Here is a 19,056-nt window from a genome sequence, read left to right on the forward strand (position 1 = left end):
TGACTTAAGATGGTTAATTTAAGATCCAAAGATTCTCTGATCTGATGTCCTCCAGGTTATATTTGGGGTGACAGAAAAATCTGGGCCCTAAGGTTATTATGAAATTGACGCTCAACTCCTGAGAGAAGAAATAAAGAGGGGTCATGGAACAGGAATGTTTCTAGAAGAGATGCCAGCAAATTTTTTTAGTAAAGAGCAAGATAATAAATATTTTTTGGCATTGTGAGCCATACGGTCTCTGTCACAACTGGTCAACTCTGCCATTGTAGCACAATAGAACTTTACAAAACAGGTGGTATTGTATATTTTTACCAAAATGCTTGTTTATTCATTCATCCATTTAATAAATATTAACCATCTAGTCTGTGCCAAACATAAATAGAATAAACAAGATAAAACGGGTTTGCCCTTATGAAGTTTAAATTCTAGGGAGGACAGACTAAAATTTTATAAGAACACTTAGTATCTATAAGATGCATTAAAAGCTATGAAGGAACAAGAGAGAGAATAAAGGGGCAGGACTAATTTAAGATAGGATTGTGGAAACTGATTAGCATAAGCCCCTTTATGAGAAAGAAAATATATGAAATCAGAACTGTGTGGTTGCTCTAAGAAAATCCTTTAGGGCACTTTGTTCTGAATCCTTTCTATTAACTAATAGAAGAAGCCAGATGATTCAAAATATATACAGTATGTTCCAAGAAGCTAAGTAAAGACCCTCTTTGCTAACTTACTAAATTGAGATAAAGTTTTAAATAAGATTAAACTTAAGTATGCTCTGCTATCTAATCATAAAACCACAGATTTCCTCTGTTTTTGCTATTGTTTAACAATTCAATATAAAGAAATAAGAACTCTTGTCAAATTGTTTTATTACCTACTTAAAATATAATTCTTTATATTTATAAATTATTATAAAAGATGTTTTAGATCTGGAGGAATGTCATAAAACATTGCTAGGTAGGATATGATTCATAAATTGTTCTTACTATTAATCATTTTAGCCACAACTGAACTCCATGTTTCTTTATTTTTTACACCTCCTTCTCAAAACTATAAAGGTTCAGAATAGTTTTAAGTTTTTGACATAATGAAGAATGAACATATATCTCTTCTGTAGAAGATTGAAAAATATCAAGTTAAAAAAATCAAAGTGCATCTGACAGTTTCAAAGTCTAAAACACAACAAAGCTGTGCTCATTCTTTGGCAGGATGATTAAGGAAGAAGATGCCGTTTCACTCAAACTTCAAAAGGTAAGAAAGGCATAAGCATGTGAAAAGTAGTAGTTTGGGGGCAAGAAGAGAGCAAATATGAACAAAGAGCATGAGAGAGTTTGGTACATTCAAGGAGCTTAAGGCAGAACAGTGTGGCTGAAGTATAATAGAAGTCAGGGAGAGGTGCAAAAGATTGAGGTTAGATAGATAGAGAACAATTGTATAGCTATATTTAGGAATTTAGATTTTATTCCAAATGATGTAGGAAGCCTCCAAAAGATTTTAAGGAAGGAAATGACACATACTATTTATGTATTATGAAAGATAACTTTTTCTGTTATATATAGACCTCTTGAAGGTTGGCAAGAGTAGAAACAGCAGACATGTTAAAAAGCTGTTTTACTAATCCAGATAAGATGTGATGGTTGCCTATACTAAGCAATGGAGACAGAGGGAAGAGGACAGATATGAGATATATTTTGGAGATAAAATAAACAAGACTTACTGATGGATTGAACATGCGAAGAGGGGAAAAAGAAATTAAGGATACTTCTTAGATTTCTGGCTTGAATTAGTGGGTGGATACAGTTGCCATTTACTCAGATAAGGAAGATTGAGCATAGTTTGCTACAGAGGGGGCATCAAAGACTAAGTTGGAGGGGGAATAATTTAGAGATCTATTTTGGATATGTTTAAATTTGGAGGTCATGGACATAAATATAATATTATGAACAATGGCCGTGAATAGTTTGGACATTGATGAGATCGCATAGACGATGTGTAAAAGGAAAAAAGAGAAGGGTCCAGGGCTGAGTCCTGAGCCATATTTAGAACTTAGAAAGAGAGGAATGGAATAAAGGAGACAAGGGAGGAAGAAGCAGTCAGGGAAGAAGAAAACCAGGAGTAAGTGGTGCCTCAGAAGTCAAAAAAGGAGAGTGTTTTAAGAAGGAAGGAGTGGTCATTGGTGTCAAAAGTGCAAAGATCTTGAATAGGATGCAGACAGAAATGTCCACTGGATTTGGTTAATACACTTAGGTAAAAACAGAGCAAACTCAGCAGTTATGATCCTTTTCATATTCCAGAGATAAACAATGATATTTACTAGCCTACATAATATTCTGAGCCTTGAATGTACTTAATATTGATTTACTTTGGACTTTTACTTTAAAATAAAAAAATGAAGCATCTTCTGAAATTCAGAGATATTGTCACTTCCTAACAGTCACCAAAATTTTTCACACCATCTCATTTTAAGCTATGACTTATATTGCATCAGACAATTTAATACATTGTTTTTGAGTGACTATTTATGTGGGAGGCTTTGAGCTAAGTCCTAGGCAGACAGAAAAAGTTGAATACTGCTTTGAAGGCGCTTACAATTAATTTAATCAAAAAACATCAAGAAATAAGTACAAACTGAAATGTCATGAGTGCTAAGGTAAAACTGTAGAATCTGCAAAGAATTCATGGTTCCTTGAAAGATGAGATTTTAATAGGCGAAGAATAAGGGCATGCTAAATTGAGGGACAGGATGAACACAGACATAGCAATGTGAAGTCAAGAACGCACTGAAAGGTAAGTAAATTTGTCTGGATAGAGTAAGATCTTTTGGGAGACGAGAGTGGAAAGAAAATTAGGAACTGAAACATAAGTGCCTTGAATGCTGTGCTAAAATTTAGGAGTAAAATAAATAAAGGAAATATTATAAAAGTAGAATTGATAGGGCCTGTAAACAAACTGAGTGGCAGCAGGAGGATAAAGACCAAGTTGAAGATGATTATGAGATATCTATCGTATAACTGAGACATTAATATAACTTTTTTTAAAAAAGGAAAAGAAAAATAAGAGGAGCAAAGTTTTCTGGTGAGAAGATGAATATACTTTTGACTAATCTGAGTCTAAGGTATCTTAACAAGAGAATTACAAAGAGGACTCTGGTTTAAAAATTTACTATAATGCTTGTAGTTGAGGGCAGATATTTAGTTTTGGCTCCCAGCAACTAGGACCATAAGTATTCATCAAATGGTTGCTGAATAAATTGAATTTTGACATATCCAAATTAATGTTACTCCAGGAGAGCACCTAAACACCAATGTTCAGAGCTTTTTGGAGATCAATTCAATTATGAACTTTTAGAACGCTAATATGATGTGTTTCTAACAATCAGAAAGATTTCTTGTCTCTAATTCTTTCCAATGCGCCCTTCTCAGAGCCCCAGCTGAGCACATAATATGGCTAGGCAATATATATGGGACAGCTAGATTTTTTTTTGAAGTTACAAATTTTTAAAAACATATTTTTATTTTTAGGATAATACTACAAATTTTTCTAAAACAAATGCTCTAAAACTTTTACTTTTTCTTTAGTAATTGATATGATAAGCTTTCTAGTTTCTCAGTTTTAAGCACACTATTATACTCATTCTCAAAAGCTTTTAAAATATATTTTTATTTGTTTTGGTGGCAGGCCAGTACAAGGATCTGAACCTTTGACCTTGGAGTTATAACACCATGCTCTAACCAGATGAGCTAACCAGCCAGCCCTCAAAAGCTTTTTAAACATGATATCCTGAAAGACATTATTAAGAGCAATTACATAGTTCTTACTTGTGACAGGGTAAAACTGCCGAGCAAACACACTTAATTGAATGCATTTCCTAAGGAAAAAAAAAAGCATTATAATGTGAAACTTTGCCTCCCCAGTGTATGAGGCAAAATGTCTTTCCTTCTTTTTGGTGTCTGGGATCAAACTCTGGACACTAAAGTACCATGCTTTAGCAAACTGAACTAAATGGCCAGCCCAGAGGCAAAATTTCTAAACTCTCTTTCCATAACCTACTTGCTCTTTGCCAAGATTGGAACAGTTGGTAGCTAACCTGATTGGTGAGAACCTCAAAGCAATTGAACCATAAACCGTGAGCCAGTAGGTAGGTAGGATTCATCTGCCTCAAAAGTGAGAAATCCATTCTTTTGTCCATTTTACATTACATGGATCAGTAAACTCTTCTCTTTTTCTTATTCCTAGTGGCAAACACATATGGGTAAAAACTCCTCTAAAAGTCAAGAGCAGGCAATCCATTTCTCTCCTCCACTCTCTGGTGAACTCCAGTCTGCTAATGATTTTTTGTGAGGCAAGTCCTTCCTTATACTTAACTGGGTACTCAAAGTCTTCCCTGAAGAGCCAACTTTCTAAATAGGAAAGGGACATGGTCTATGAAGAACCCCTCCCTGTCTTTACTCCAGTTTGCTAAGGAGGGCTTTACTTAGGGAGAAGTACTGGGCCTCCATGAATGAAACTATGAACATCACCATTTGGCTCCTAGTGTCTGTTTTCTACTGACCATAATCCAAAAGGAATGGAGATTTTTTTAAATAGACTTTATTGTTTAGAGCAGTTATAGGTTCACAACAAAACTGAGCAGAAACAGTGAGATCCCATATATCCCTGATCCCATACATGCACACTTCCACTACTATCAGTTTCCTGCACCAGAGCGGTAAATTTGCTGTTAAAATTAATTAACTTACGTTAATACAACATAATCATCCAAAGTGCATAGTTTACATTAGGGTTTGCTCTTGTTTTCGTACATTCCATGGGCTTCAACAAATACATAATGACATTTACCCACCGTGATAGAATCACATAGAATAGTTTCACTGCCCTAAAACTCCTCTGTGATCTGCCTATTCATTCCTCCCTCCCCCCAACCCCTGACAACCACTGATCTGTTTACTGTGTCCATAGTTTAGCCCTTTCCAGAATGTCATTTAGTTGGAATCACACAGAATGTAGCCTTTTCAGATCAGCTTCTTTCACTTAGTAATATGCATTTAAGTTTCCTCTATGTTGTTTCATGGCTTGATAGCTTATTTCTTTTTAGCACTGAATAATATTTCACTATTTGGATGTACCACAGTTTATTTATCCATTCACCTAATGAACATTTTGATTGCTGCTAAGTTTTGGTAATTATGAATAAGGCTGTTAAAAAAATTTCTGTGCACATTTTTGTGTGGACATAAATTTTCAGCTCATTTGGGTATCAAGAAGTGCAGTTACTGGATTGTATGATAAGAGTATGCTTATTTTTGTAAAAAACTGCCAAACTATCTTCCAAAGGAGCTATACCATTTCGCATTCCCATCAGCAGTAAATGAGAATTCCTGTTACTTCACATTCTCGTCAGGATTTGGTGTCAGTGTTTTGGATTTTGACTATTCTAGTAGGTATGGATTTGTCTCTCGTTGTTTTAATATGCAATTCCCTAATGACATATGTTTAGCATCTTTTTATATGCTTACTTGTGTATCTTACTTTGTGAGATGTCCATTCCAGTGTTTTGCCCATTTTTAAATCGAATTGTTTGTTTTCTTAATGGTGAGTTTTATGTGTTCTTTATACATCTTTGATAAAAGTCTTTATCACATATGTTTTTTGCAAGTATTTTCTCCTACTCTGTGGTTTGCCTTTCATTTTCTTGAAAGTGTATTCCACAGAGCAGAAGTTTGGAGTTTGCCTTTTGTGTTGTCTCTAAAAAGTCATTGCCATATCAAGATCATCTAGATTTTCTACTATGTTACCTTCTAGGAGTTTTATAGTTTTGTGTTTTACATTCAGGCCTGTAATTCCTTTTGAGTCAATTTTGGTGAAGTGCAAAAGGTCTGTGTCTACCTTAATTTTTTTGGCATGTGATTATCCATTTGTTCCAGCACAATCTGTTGAAAAAACTATCTTTTCTCCATTGTATTGCCTTTATTCCTTTGTCAAAGATCAGTTGACTACATTTATGAAGGTCTATTTCTGGGCTCTCTATTCTATTCCACTGATCTGTGTTTCTAGTTTTCACCAGCACCACACTGTTTTGATTACTGTAGCTTTATAGTAAGTCTTGAAGTTGGGTAATGTCAGTTCTCTGCTCTGCTCTTCTCCCTCAATATTTACTTAGCTATTCTGGGTCTTTTGCCTGCCCATACAAACTTTAAAATCCGTTCTTTTGATATCCACAAAACTTGATAAGATTTTGATTGGGGTTGCATTGAATCTATCTACCAGATTAGGAAGAACTGACATCTGACAATATTGAGTCTTTCATGAACATGGAATCTTCTCTCCATTTATTTAGTTCTTCTTTGATTTCTTTCATCAGAGTTTTATAGTTTTCCACATATAGATCTTGTACATATTTTGTTAGATTTATATCTAAGAATTTTATTTTTTGTGGTGCTAATTTAAATGGCATTGTGTTTTAATTTCAAATTTCACTTGTTCAGTGTGGTACATAGGAAAGCGATTGAATTGTATATATTAATTTTATATCCTACACCCTTACTATAATCACTTATTAGTTACTCTAGGAGTTTTTTATTCTTTCATATTTTCTACCAAAAATGATCATGTCATCTGTGAGCAAAGACAATTTTATTTCTTCTTTTCTAACCTGTATACTTTTTGTTTCCTCTCCTTGCTTTATTGCATTAGCCGGACTTCCAGGACAATGTTGAAAAGGAGTGGTAAGAGGAGGCATCCTTACCTTGCTCTTGATCTTCGATGGAAAGCTTCTGGTTTTTCACTATTAAGTATGACACTAGCTGTGTTTTTTGGTAGATGTTATTTTTAAAGCTAAGGAAGCTCCTCCTCTATTCCTAGTTTGCTGAGTGTTTTAAAATCATAAATTGGTGTTGAATTTATTTAAACACTTTTTCTGCATCTATAGATATAATCGTGTAATTTTTCTTCTTTAGCCTTTTGATGTGGTGGTTTACATTAATTGCTTGCTTTTCAAATGTTGAACCAACCTTGCATATATCTGGGATAAATCCCATTTGGCCATGGTGTATAATCCTTTTTATACATTTTTAAATTCAATTTGCTCATATTTTATTGAGGATTTTTGCATCTATGTTCATGAGAGATATTGGTCTGTAGATATTGGTCCTGAAATGTTTGTCAGGTTTTGATACTGGTAATTATGACCTTATAGAATGAGTTAGGAAGTATTCCCTCTGCTTCTATGTCCTAGAAGAGACTGTAGAGAATTGGTATTATTTAATCTTTAAATGTTTGGAAGAATTCACCAGTGAATCTATCTGGGCCTGGGATTTTCTGTTTTGGAAATTTCTTAATTATTGACTCAATTTCTTTAATAGCTATAGGCCTGTTCATATTGTCTATTTCTTCTTGTGTGAGTTTTGGAATGTTGTGTGTCTTTTGAGGAATTGGTCCATTTCATCTAGGTTATTGAATTTGTGAGCATAGAGTTGTTCATAGCATTCCTTTATTATCCTTTTAATGCCCATGGGATCTATAGTGTTGTTACCTTACTTACTTCTGATGTAAGTAATTTGTGTCTTCTCTCTTTTTCTTACTTAGCCTGGCTATAGGCTTATCAATCTTATTGATCTTTTCAAAGAACCCAACTTTACATTTTATTGAATTTCTCTATTGATTTCCTATTTTTAATTTCATTGATTTTTCTCCTAATTTTTATTATTTCTTTTTCTGCTCGCTTTGGATTTAATTTGCTCTTTTTTTCTAGCTTCCCTAGGTGGAAACTTAAGTTTATTTATTTTAGATCTTTCTTCTTTTCTAATATATACATTAAATGCTATACATTTCCCTTTAGTCACTGCTTTTGCTGCGTCCCACAAATTTTGATAAGGCGTATTTTCATTTTAATTTAGTTCAAAGTATTTCTTCATTTCTCTTGAAATTTCTTCTTTGATACAGTGTTATTTAGAAGTGTGTTGTTTAATCTCCAAGTATTTTGGAATTTCTAGCTCCCTTTCTGTTACTGATTTCTGGTTTAAATCCATTGTGGTCTGACAGCATGCATTGTATAATTTCTAATTTTTAAAATTTGTTAAGGTGTGTTTTATGGGTCAGAATATGTTTTATCTGGGTGAATATTCCATGTGAGCTTGAGAAGAATTTTTATTCTGTAGTTGCTGGATAAAGTAGTCTATAGATGCCAATTATATCAGCTGATTGATGGTGCGGTTGAGTTCAACTATGTCTTTACTGAATTTCGGCTTGCTGAATCTGACCATTTTTGTTACAGGGGTGTTGAAGTCTCCAGCTAGAAAAGTGGAGTCATCCATTTCTCCTTATGATTTTATCAGCTTTTGACTCTTGTATTTTGATACTCATTTGTTAGGCATATACACATTAAAAATTGTCATGTCTTCTTGGAGAGTTGAGCCTTTTATCATTACATAATGCTTCTCTTTATACCTGATAACTTTCATTGCTCAGAAGTCTGGTCCTTCTGAATTTAATACAGCTAGTTCATCTTTTTTTTTGGTCTTTTTCATGACCGGCACTCAGCCAGTGAGTGCACCAGCCATTCCTATATAGGATCCGAACCCGTGGCGGGAGCGTCGCCGCGCTCCCAGCGCTGCACTCTCCCGAGTGTGCCACAGGCTTGGCCCATCTTTTTTTGGATTAGTGTTAGCATGCTATATCTTTCTCCATCCCTTTACTTAATATGTGTCTTGTAAATAATATATAGTTGGGTCTTATTTTTGGGTACAGTCTGACAATCTCTGCATTTTACCTAGTGCATTGACATTTAAAGTGATTGCTGAAATAGTTGGATTAATATCTACCATGTTTATTCCTGTTTGCTATTCATTGCCTGTCTTCTTTGTTCTTATTTTTGTCTTCCACTCTTTTTCTGCCATTTATGGTTTTAATTCAGCATGTCTCAGTTTTTAGTGAGCCTGTGCCCCTGGGCTGTGAACTTCACAAGTACTTCTCAGTTTTTTTCCATTCCCTTAGTTGGTACTGAATGGTTAGAAGAGGATGGAATTGGGTATTTCCCTTTTCCTTTTCCTAGGTGGAAAACTAAAGGCATCTGGAGCTACATATTTCCTTCTCCTATGCTGGTTAGACTCTAATAAAACCCCTGTACATTAGGTTCTGGTAAAATAGTTTCTCTTGAGGGCAGGCCTTGTTAAGAAGAAAAATGCTATGTTGTTTTTCACAGTGGTTTCTTTCCCCCACCTCCAGTACTTTCCCTCTCCGCCTGTTGGTAGGCTCCCAGAGGCAAAACAAAAGTGTGGGCATCTTCCATCTCCTGACTGGATGGGCCACCCCTGGAGTTTTTAACTCTCAGACTCTCCCACACAAAGCTTCAGCTAATTTGTCAATTACAATTCAGGTTTTCCTACTCTGCTACTGGTTCCCACAGAAGTTTCTGCTCCTGTAAATTATGATTCTCTATATTAATCTGCCTGTATCTCCAATACCTTGGGCAGTGGTTTGCCCTGTGACTCACTTCAATGAAGGACCTAAGAAAAGTTGATTTTTCAGTTTGTTCAGCTTTATATTTGTTGTTAGGAGATAGTTAAGCTCCTTACATGTGGAGCTGGAAAACCAGAAGTCTTTGGGATATTATTTTTGAACCCTAAACTTCCAAGACTGCTGACTTCATAAAACTAATGATAAGTTTTTAATGTAGAAATTCTGGCCCCAAGATTATTTGAAAATCATAGTTGGATGATAACAAAGCTTTTATTTCATTTACTTAAAAGGAAAGACAACTTCATGAAAATATGTTAGTACTTTTATTGAAAGTAAGCTATGAAGAAACAAAAAAGGAATAATAGCTTAAAATCTAAACCTACTGCCATAGAAATCTATTTCTTTGGGACTGGAAAAGCCATTCCCCAAATAAGGTATATAAACAGTGTGACTAAACGTAATGAGACTAATTTCTGTGTGCAGTTGAGTTTAGATTTCTTATTTAAATTAACTTGCATACATTGTGGGATTGGTGAATTAACTATTATTTGTAGAAAACTACAGTTCTACTTCCTTTTATTATCCAGAGCATATGCTGTTTAAAGGATTTCTTTGGTTGTTTAATTCCACATGTTTGATTCTACATGTTCAATTATATACATCCATGATATGGCAGAATGGGACTCCTAACAATGCCATCTTCTAAGCACACCCAGAGAGTGGGATTTCATACCTCGTGTACAAAGGAGCCAGTGTGAACATAAGGGGTGCATTGTGAGAGGGGGGGGAGAGAGAGAGAGAGAGAGAGAGAGAGAAAGAGAGAGACTGATTTTGAAGAGGACAGTACAAAAATATTCACCCCCAAAATAGAAACATGGAATCTATGAAAAAGCCATTTTCCTATAAATGCCTATAAAACTATAAATCAATGAAACATAACAAATGAGAAATGAATTAGAGATCTATGTTTAAAGTTCAATATTGGTGTTCTAAAATTAATTCCTCAATTGAATTTAGAATGGGGTGAGATGGCCAAATAGAGTCATCTGGAGCTTGTCTTCCCCACAAAAAGGACCTAAATAATGAATAAACAAGCATATCTCTATGGGAGTGCCAGAGGAAATATGCTAGCGAGCACCAGGAGATCAGAAAAACACCTCCACAGCTCAGCCTAGGATACCAAGATAGAGAGGGAAGCAAGGCAACCTCCCTTCACCACACTGTCTACTCAGCCAGGTTCAGCTGGGTGTCAAGGGGAATTTCTTCTTACAGGGAAGAGGTAAACTAGAGCTCTGCAGTGGCCTCCATTGCCACCAGAGATGTAGCAGTCTTTGCAAAATAAGAGCCCCCCTGTCCCCACAGGCCCAGAATCCAGTTTGGAAAACTTCCAGGATTCCACATGACTGTGCTAACCCAGAGTAGGAGCTCATGTAGTCCACTCCCCACATTTGCACCCAAAGCTACTGTGGCAGGGAGCCATCTTGAAACTGAACCCACTATAGGAGTATGTTCCACCTTAGCATCCAATGACTACTGCCTATCTTTCTCCTTGAGGCCCTGCCATCATTTCACCATATCCATGGGGGTGCCTTCAGCATCATGACTTCAGCTGCATTAAGCCTAGGCCCAATGGAGTGATCAGAACCCAGTGTCAAATCCACCTGGTGTGTCACAACCTCTCCCCCCCTGGGAAAACTGGACCAGTGCAGTGGGGAGGTTGCTGAGTGGTCAGCCAATCTGCTGCACCTGGGGAAATCTGTTCTAAGCCTTACTGAGGGTGCAGCAGTGTCCCCCATTTTGGGAAGTGCTGCTACACATCTGGCCAGCTCACTGCAACAGTGCTTCTTCCTGACAGCAGACTCAGCAGCAGCCCACTTACCTGGAGACACTGTAGCACAGCCCCCCAGCCAGTAGTGCCTGCTGCTAGCAGTGCCTGTGCCTTGTTCCAAAAGCAAGTATGGTGGATACCCCACCTCCTGGGAAAAACTTCCACAAAGTAGTGCAGCTTGCCTCACAAGTGGCCATACTCAGTCCCAACAGCTGCCTAATGGCAGCCCTGTCCTTCAGGAACCACTGCCAAACAGCAGGCCAGCCATTAGTGCCTGTTCCTTCCTCTGATAGCTGCCCCACTGAAAACCCCATTTTCTGGGAGACACTGATGAACAGCTGGCTGGACTGCCACATCCAAATATACTCAGCCCCCAAACCTGTGAAGTGCCCCCATCACCAGCAACACCACACCACCACCATCACAAACCACCTCAGCCCACACAATTGAGGTAATTTCAGACATAGCTGGTGAGGTTTATAGCTGAAGAAACAGCACAGAAACCATGCACCAGATCCCACCCAGAGCCAACACATCATACACAATCAACTCCCTAAGACCCACCTATTGGAAATAATCTATCCATATAAAAGCTGCTTCACAAAATTGAGAAAAGCAATTGCTCTACTAGATATGCAGGTATCAATGTAGAAACACAAGAAACATGAAAAAGGAAAGAAACATGACACCCCCTAAAGACCACATTAAGTCCCCAGCAACAGACCCCAAAGAAAAGAATACTGACAAAATCCCTGAAAAGGAATTCAAAATAATGACCTTAAGAATCTGAGACAGATACAAGAGAATACAGAGAAACAATTCAATGAAATTAGAAAAACAATTCATGATCTGAATGAGAAATTCAACAAAGAGATAGATATCATAAAAAAGAACCAAACAGAAATCTTGTGCTGAAGAATTCAATGAATGGAATGAAAAATACATTCAGAAACTTAAATAAAAGACTATATAAAGGAGAAGCAAGAATTTCTTAACTTGAAGACAAGTCTTTTGAAATAACCTAGTTAGACATACAAAAAGAAAAGAAGAATAAAGAAAGCCTTCAAGACTTATAGTACACTATTAAATAATCAAATATTCACATTATGGGCATTCCAGAAGGAAAAGAAATGGGAAAAGGCATAGAAATAACAGCTGAAAACTTTCTAAGTCTTAGGAGTAATATAGGCATCCAGATGCAGGAAGTTCAACGGTCCCCAAAAGGATTAAACTCAAAAAGGTTCTCTGAGACACGTTCTAATGAAACTGTCAAAAGTCAAATACGAAAAGAGAATTTTAAAAATGGCAAGAGAAAAGCATAAAGTCACATGTAAGGGGATCCCCATTAGACTAACAGCAGGTTTCTCTGCAGAAAACTTAAAGGCCAGGAGAGAATGGGATGATATATTCAAAGTGCTGAAAGAAAACATAAAACAAAAAAACAAAAAAACCTGCCAGCCAAGAATACTATCCCCCCAAAAGCTATTCTTCAGAAATGAAGGAGAAATAAAGTCTTTCCGAGACATACAAAATCTAAAGACATTCATCACCATTAGACTGGCTTTACAAAAAAATGCTTAGAGGAGTCCTACATTTGAAAGCAAAAGAATGATAACTACCATCATGAAAACATACGAAAGCTTAAAGCTCACTGGTAGAGTGATACACAAATAGGAAAGAGAAAGGTATCAAACCTTATCACTAGAGAAAATCACCAAACCATGAAGATAAACAATAAGAGAGGAAGAAAGGAACAAAAGGTATTTAAGACAATTAGAAAACAATTAACAAAATGACAGGACTAAGACCTCACCTATCAGTAATAACCTTGAATGTAAATGAATTAAATGCCCCCACTAAAAGCCATATACTGGCTGAAAAGATTAAAAAACAAATCAAAACAAATATATGCTGCCTGCTTCATCTATAGGACAGAAATAGACTTAATAGACTAAAAGTGAAGGGATTAAAAAAAGAGATTCCATATAAAAGAAAACTAAAAGCAAGCAGGAATAGCCATACTTATATCAGATAAAACAGACTTTAATCAAAACCTGTAAAAAGAGACAAAGAAGGACATTATATGATGATAAAGGGTTCATTTCTGCAAGAGGATATAACGATTATAAATATATATGTACCTGACACTGGAGCACACAGATAAATAAGGCAAATATTATAAGATATAAAGGGAAAGATAGACACCAACACAACAATAGATGGAGGTTTCAACACCCCACTCTCAGCACTGGGCAGATCATCCAGACACTAAATTGACAGAGAAACATTAGGTTTAAACAGCACTATAGGCCAAATGGACCTAAGAGACACTTATGGAACATTTTATCCAGTAGCTGCATTCTTTTCATCAGCACATGAAACATTCTTCAGGATTGCCCATGTATGCTAGGCCATAAACCAAGTCTCAACAAGTTTTAAAAAACTGAAATCACATCAAGTATCTTTTCATACCACAATGAAATCAAAATAGAAATAAAAAAGAACAACTTTGGAAACTACACAAATACATGGTAATTGAACATGCTCTTGAACAACCAACAGGTTAATGAAGATATTAAGAAGAAAATTAAGAAATGTCTTTAAACAAATGAAGATAGAAACACAACATATCAAAACTTACACAATACAGCAAAAGCAGTATTAAGATGGAACTTTATAGCCATTAAAGTCTACCTCGAAAGCATAGAAAGATTTCAAATAAACAACCTAAAGATGCACCTCAAGGAACTAGAAAAGTAAAAATAAACCAAACCAAAAATAAACAGAAGAAAAGAAATAATAAAAATGAGAACAAAAATTTTTTAAAAAATTGAGACTAAACATAATGCAATAGATTAATGAAATGAAATGCTGGTTCATTGAAAGAATAAACAAAATCAACAAATCATTATTAGCTAACTTATCAAGAAAAAAAAGAGCGCTCCTATTTTTCTCTTTGCATGAATCTGGTAATTTAGTAGTGATGTGAAACATTTCTGTCATTTTTCCTCTTTGCCATATGAGCAGAAATAAAAATTTATAAATTCTCAAATGTGTTTATTGAAAGCTAAAAGCAGCCTACAATTATGGTGTTTCCAGGATTTTTAGTTAAGTTCTTGAAAGATGATACAATACTTGGGGCAATACAAAACAAAAACAAAACTGAAAAATAAAAAAAGAAAAAATTTCAAAAAATTAAAATTTTATATATATTTGTTTATACTATTTTAAAGTTGTTTCATTCCAGCAGATTTAAGAGCAACAACCTATGCTTTAGAGTAAAAGTTGTTTTCCATTAAGCACTCCTTGATATGGTCCATCAAACACAGCACATAAATATTTTGTAAGTATCTTAAAAAATACATAGTACTGAGAATGGGAAACTAAGTGTCTTCAACCATTTCTATCACGTTTATAAAAAAAAAATTTTATTTTCTTTGGTCAATATACATTGTGGTTTATTATTGTGGCCCATTACTGAAACCTCCCTCCCACCTTCCTTTCCCCCCTCCCTCCCAACAATCTCCTTCCTGTTTGCTTGTTGTATCAAATTCAAGAAATTGTAATTGTTATGCCTTCTTCCCTCCCCCCACCCCCCAGGTTGTTTGTGTATTTATTTATTTATTCTTGGCTCCCACAAATAAGGGAGAACATGTGATATATCTCTTTCTGTGCCTGACTTGTTTCACTTAATATAATTCCTTCTAGGTCCATCCATGTTGTTGCAAATGGCAGTATTTCATTCTTTTCTAGAGCAGAGTAGTATTCCATTGTGTAGACACACCCCATTTTCCATATCCACTCATCTGATGATGGACATTTGGGCTGGTTCCAACTCTTAGCTATTGTAAAGAGTGCTGCAATGAACACTGGAGAACAGGTATACCTTCAGCTTGATAATTTCCATTCCTCGGGGTATACTCCCAGCAGTGGGATCGCTGGGTCATATGGTATATCTATCTGCAATTGTTTGAGGAACCTCCATACCATTTTACATGGAGGCTGCACCATTTTGCAGTCCCCAAAACAATGTATGTGAGTTCTTTTTTCTCTGCTACCTCACCAGCTTTTATCATATACAGTCTTTTGGATATTAGCCATCCTAACTGGGGTGAGATGGTATCTCAGTGTGGTTTTGATTTACATTTCCTGAATGCTGAGTGATACTGAGCATTTTTTCATATATCTGTTGGCCATTTGTATATCTTCCTTAGAGAAATGCCTACTTAGCTCTTTTGCCCATTTTTTAATTGGGTTGCTTGTTTTCTTCTTGTAAAGTTGTTTGAGTTCCTTATATATTCTGGATATTAATCCTTTGTCAGATGTATATTTTGCAAATATTTTCTCCCACTCTGTTGGTTGTCTTTTAACTCTGTTAATTGTTTCTTTTACTGTGCCGAAGCCTTTTAGTTTGATATAATCCCACTTGTTTATTTTTCCTTTGGTTGCCCGTGCTTTGGGGGTCGTGTTCATGAAGTCTGCACCCAGTCCTACTTCCTGAAGTGTTTCTCCTATGTTTTCTTTGAGAAGTTTTATTGTTTCAGGGTATAAATTTAATTCTTTAATCCATTTTAAGTTGATTTTAGTATATAGTGAGAGGTATGGGTTGAGTTTCATTCTCCTGCATATGGATATCCAGTTTTCCCAGCACTGTTTGCAGAAGAGGAAATCTCTAGCCCAGTGTCTAGGCTTGGTGCCTTTGTCAAAGATCAGATGGTTGTAGGTGTGTGGGATGATTTCTGGATTCTCTATTCTATTCTATTGATCAGTGTGTCTGTTTTTATGCCGGTACCATGCTGTTTTGGTTATTATAGCTTTGTAGTATAGTTTAAAGTCAGGTAGTGTTATGCCTCCAGCTTTATTTTTTTTGCTCAGAACTGCTTTGACTATGTGTGGTCTTTTGTTATTCCGTATAAATGTCTCAAAGACAAAGAGAGAATCTTAGAAGCTGCAAGAGAGAAGCGTCAAATCACCTATAAGGGAGCCCCAATCAGACTAACATCAGACTTTTCTTGACAATCCCTAAAAGCCAGAAAGGAATGGGATGATATATTCAAAATAGTGAAAGACAGAGATTGCCAGTCAAGAATACTCTACCCCGCAATGCTATCTTTCCAAAATAAAGGGCAAATAGTATATTTCTCAGACAAACAAAAGCTGCAGGAGTTCACTACCAGATGTCTACCCTTACAAGAAATTCTCAAGGGAGTATTGGGTTTGGTACCTGAAAATAACTACCACTGCCATAAAAACTCAAGAAAATCAAAACCCACTAGTAAAATAAAAATGGCAACAATGAAAAAAAAAAAAGTTTATCTACAACCCAAGAAACCAACAAATACGGAAGACAAACAGTAAATCAGAAAGAAAGGAACAAAAGACACTTAAGACATCTAAACAAAATGCTAGGAGTAAATCAACACTTTTCAATAACAACTCTTAATGTAAAAGGATTAAATTCCCCAATCAAAAGATACAGACTGGCTGACTGGATTAAAAAGGAGAACCCTTTTTATGCTGCCTTCAAGAGACCCACCTCACCTGTAAAGACTCACATAGACTAAGAGTGAAAGGATGGAAAAAGATTTACCATGCAAACAGAAATGAAAAATGAGCTGGAGTAGCTATTCTTATATCTGATAAAATAGACTTTAAACTTAAAACCATAAAAGAGATAATGAGGGCCACTACATAATGATAAAAGGATTGATCCATCAAGAAGACATAACAATCATAAACATATATGCACCCAATGTTGGAGCAGCCAGATTTATAAAGCAAACTCTATTAGACCTAAAGAAGGAAATAGAGACTAATATCATAATAGCAAGGGACCTGAACACCCCACTATCAATATTGGACAGATTATCTAGGCAAAGAATCAGCAGAGAAACACAAGATCTAAACAACACTCTAGACCAATTGGACTTGGCAGATATCTACAGAATATTCCATCCAACAACCTCAGAATATTCATTCTTCTCATCAGCACATGGATCATTCTCCAGGATAGATCACATGTTAGGCCACAAATCAAGTCTCAACAAATTAAAAAAAATTGGAACTATCACTTTCTTTACGATAAAAAACAAGGTTCTGACTGGGGCATATTCTATTTTAGTGAGTGCTACTATAGGTTCGTCTATGTGTGTGCTTCTACTCTTGTTGAAATAAAACAAATTCTGTGCTTAAAAGAATGATAAAAATGAAATGCAAGTTAGGATATATTTTATGCAGTTTCATTCTCAAAGGCATTAATAAATTATAAAATGTGGTTTAAAAAATAGAATAACCTCAATTAGTTCTTGAGCAAACTGCAGTGTAACCTCAGTGGATAATCTTTGGTGACCAATACATTTACCTCTCTTCTATAGGCTCTGGCCCTCCTCCTAACAACTAGTCTAAAGAAATTGTGCACTAAATAGATGGAGTCATAGGAACATGCATGTAAGACAAATGCACAGAAAGTATGTTTACAAAGGAGTCCAAGAACTTACACGGGCAGATGAGGATGGTTCAAGTTCAGAGAAAAGCTTGTTTCAGAGCCATCAAAATACTGACATTAACTAAAAAGCAACCTTTCCTAATGAAATATCAATGAATAGAATTTGCTTTCAGAAGTTTAAAGTTAGCAAGCAGTGAATAAGAAAGTAAAAATTTAAAACTTCAATTACTTCTCCATCATATTTTAATCTAATTTTTGTTCTCTATAGGAGGTCAAAACCTTTCAAGTTTAATCATACAGAATACTTATAAAGAAAACAAGAAAACCTCTTTATAAATATTTGGCGACAATGAGACGCTTTAAATGTTAGTGTGAAAGCAAATTTTATACAACTCGGGTTTGCAGCTGCTTTAAAATTGGGGCCTAATTTTAATAAGACCCTTATTACTGTCAGGGGTATAATGTTCTTTCTAGCTAACTTAAAACTAAATGTCAAAAGTAGGTTTTAAATAAAAATCTTTAATCAACCCTGCTTCTAATCCCCAAAATTTAACATAAAGAGGCATGAAAAGATTAAAATATAGCTCTCTTAAGCAATATTTTCTTTTTGTTTTTGAATGATTCAAGGAAATATTTCCTCTTTGTCCATATACTGCTTTTTAACAGAGCTGATCATCTGATCTGGAATACACAAACAATGGCTTTGTTGTCTCCTGTTTTAATATTAATCAACTGTATTTCTCATTTTCTTTCCATTTACATTACTTACTCACATACCATTTGTAATAATTCTATTCAATATTCCCTCTGGAGGACAAGAAATATGTATCTTTTTCGTCTGTGGTTTTGTTTCCTCTGTTTCTGACAGGGCAGTTTCTTTACTTTCTCCACATGCATTACTATTAGGATCATTGAGGATCTGAAGTAAAACAAGGAAATCTTTTGAGAACTACACTTTACATACAATTTTATGAATGTACTAAACCGCCTTAATTAATTTACTTTAATTTCATAATTAAAGTTATATTATTACTGTCAACATAGGGACTTGAATGACATATACAAAAGATTCATATTTTACATCAATAGGTATTTGAGGTTGTCACAATAGTGCATTTTGTGACATCTTGATCTAATCTTTTATATCCTTCAGTCCCCACCATTCTCATTTACAATTTGTGTGCACTGAATAAGTGAGCCTACAGTGTGGGAATAATCATTAAGAGTGTCCCTCCTGAGTCTACTTCAGTTTATTAACCAAAATTTTTGTGGAATGAAAACATGACTAAATTAGAAAGGAGGCGTAATATAATTTTACTTGGGT

General features: G+C 35.4%; 1 protein-coding gene across 1 annotated transcript in view; it reads right to left on the minus strand.

Annotated features, from left to right (window-relative positions):
- The window catches only part of SLC9B1 (solute carrier family 9 member B1), a 98,314-nt gene that overhangs the window by 53,487 nt on the left and 25,771 nt on the right, over positions 1-19,056 (minus strand). Inside the window, exon 3 of the mRNA XM_063108107.1 lies at positions 18,510-18,651. Within this exon, the coding sequence (XP_062964177.1) occupies positions 18,510-18,651 (142 nt within the window). The remainder of the gene's footprint in view (positions 1-18,509; positions 18,652-19,056) is intronic.

The sequence above is a fragment of the Cynocephalus volans genome, chromosome 9 (assembly GCF_027409185.1).
Source record: "Cynocephalus volans isolate mCynVol1 chromosome 9, mCynVol1.pri, whole genome shotgun sequence".
In the NCBI taxonomy this organism is placed as follows: Eukaryota; Metazoa; Chordata; class Mammalia; order Dermoptera; family Cynocephalidae; genus Cynocephalus; species Cynocephalus volans.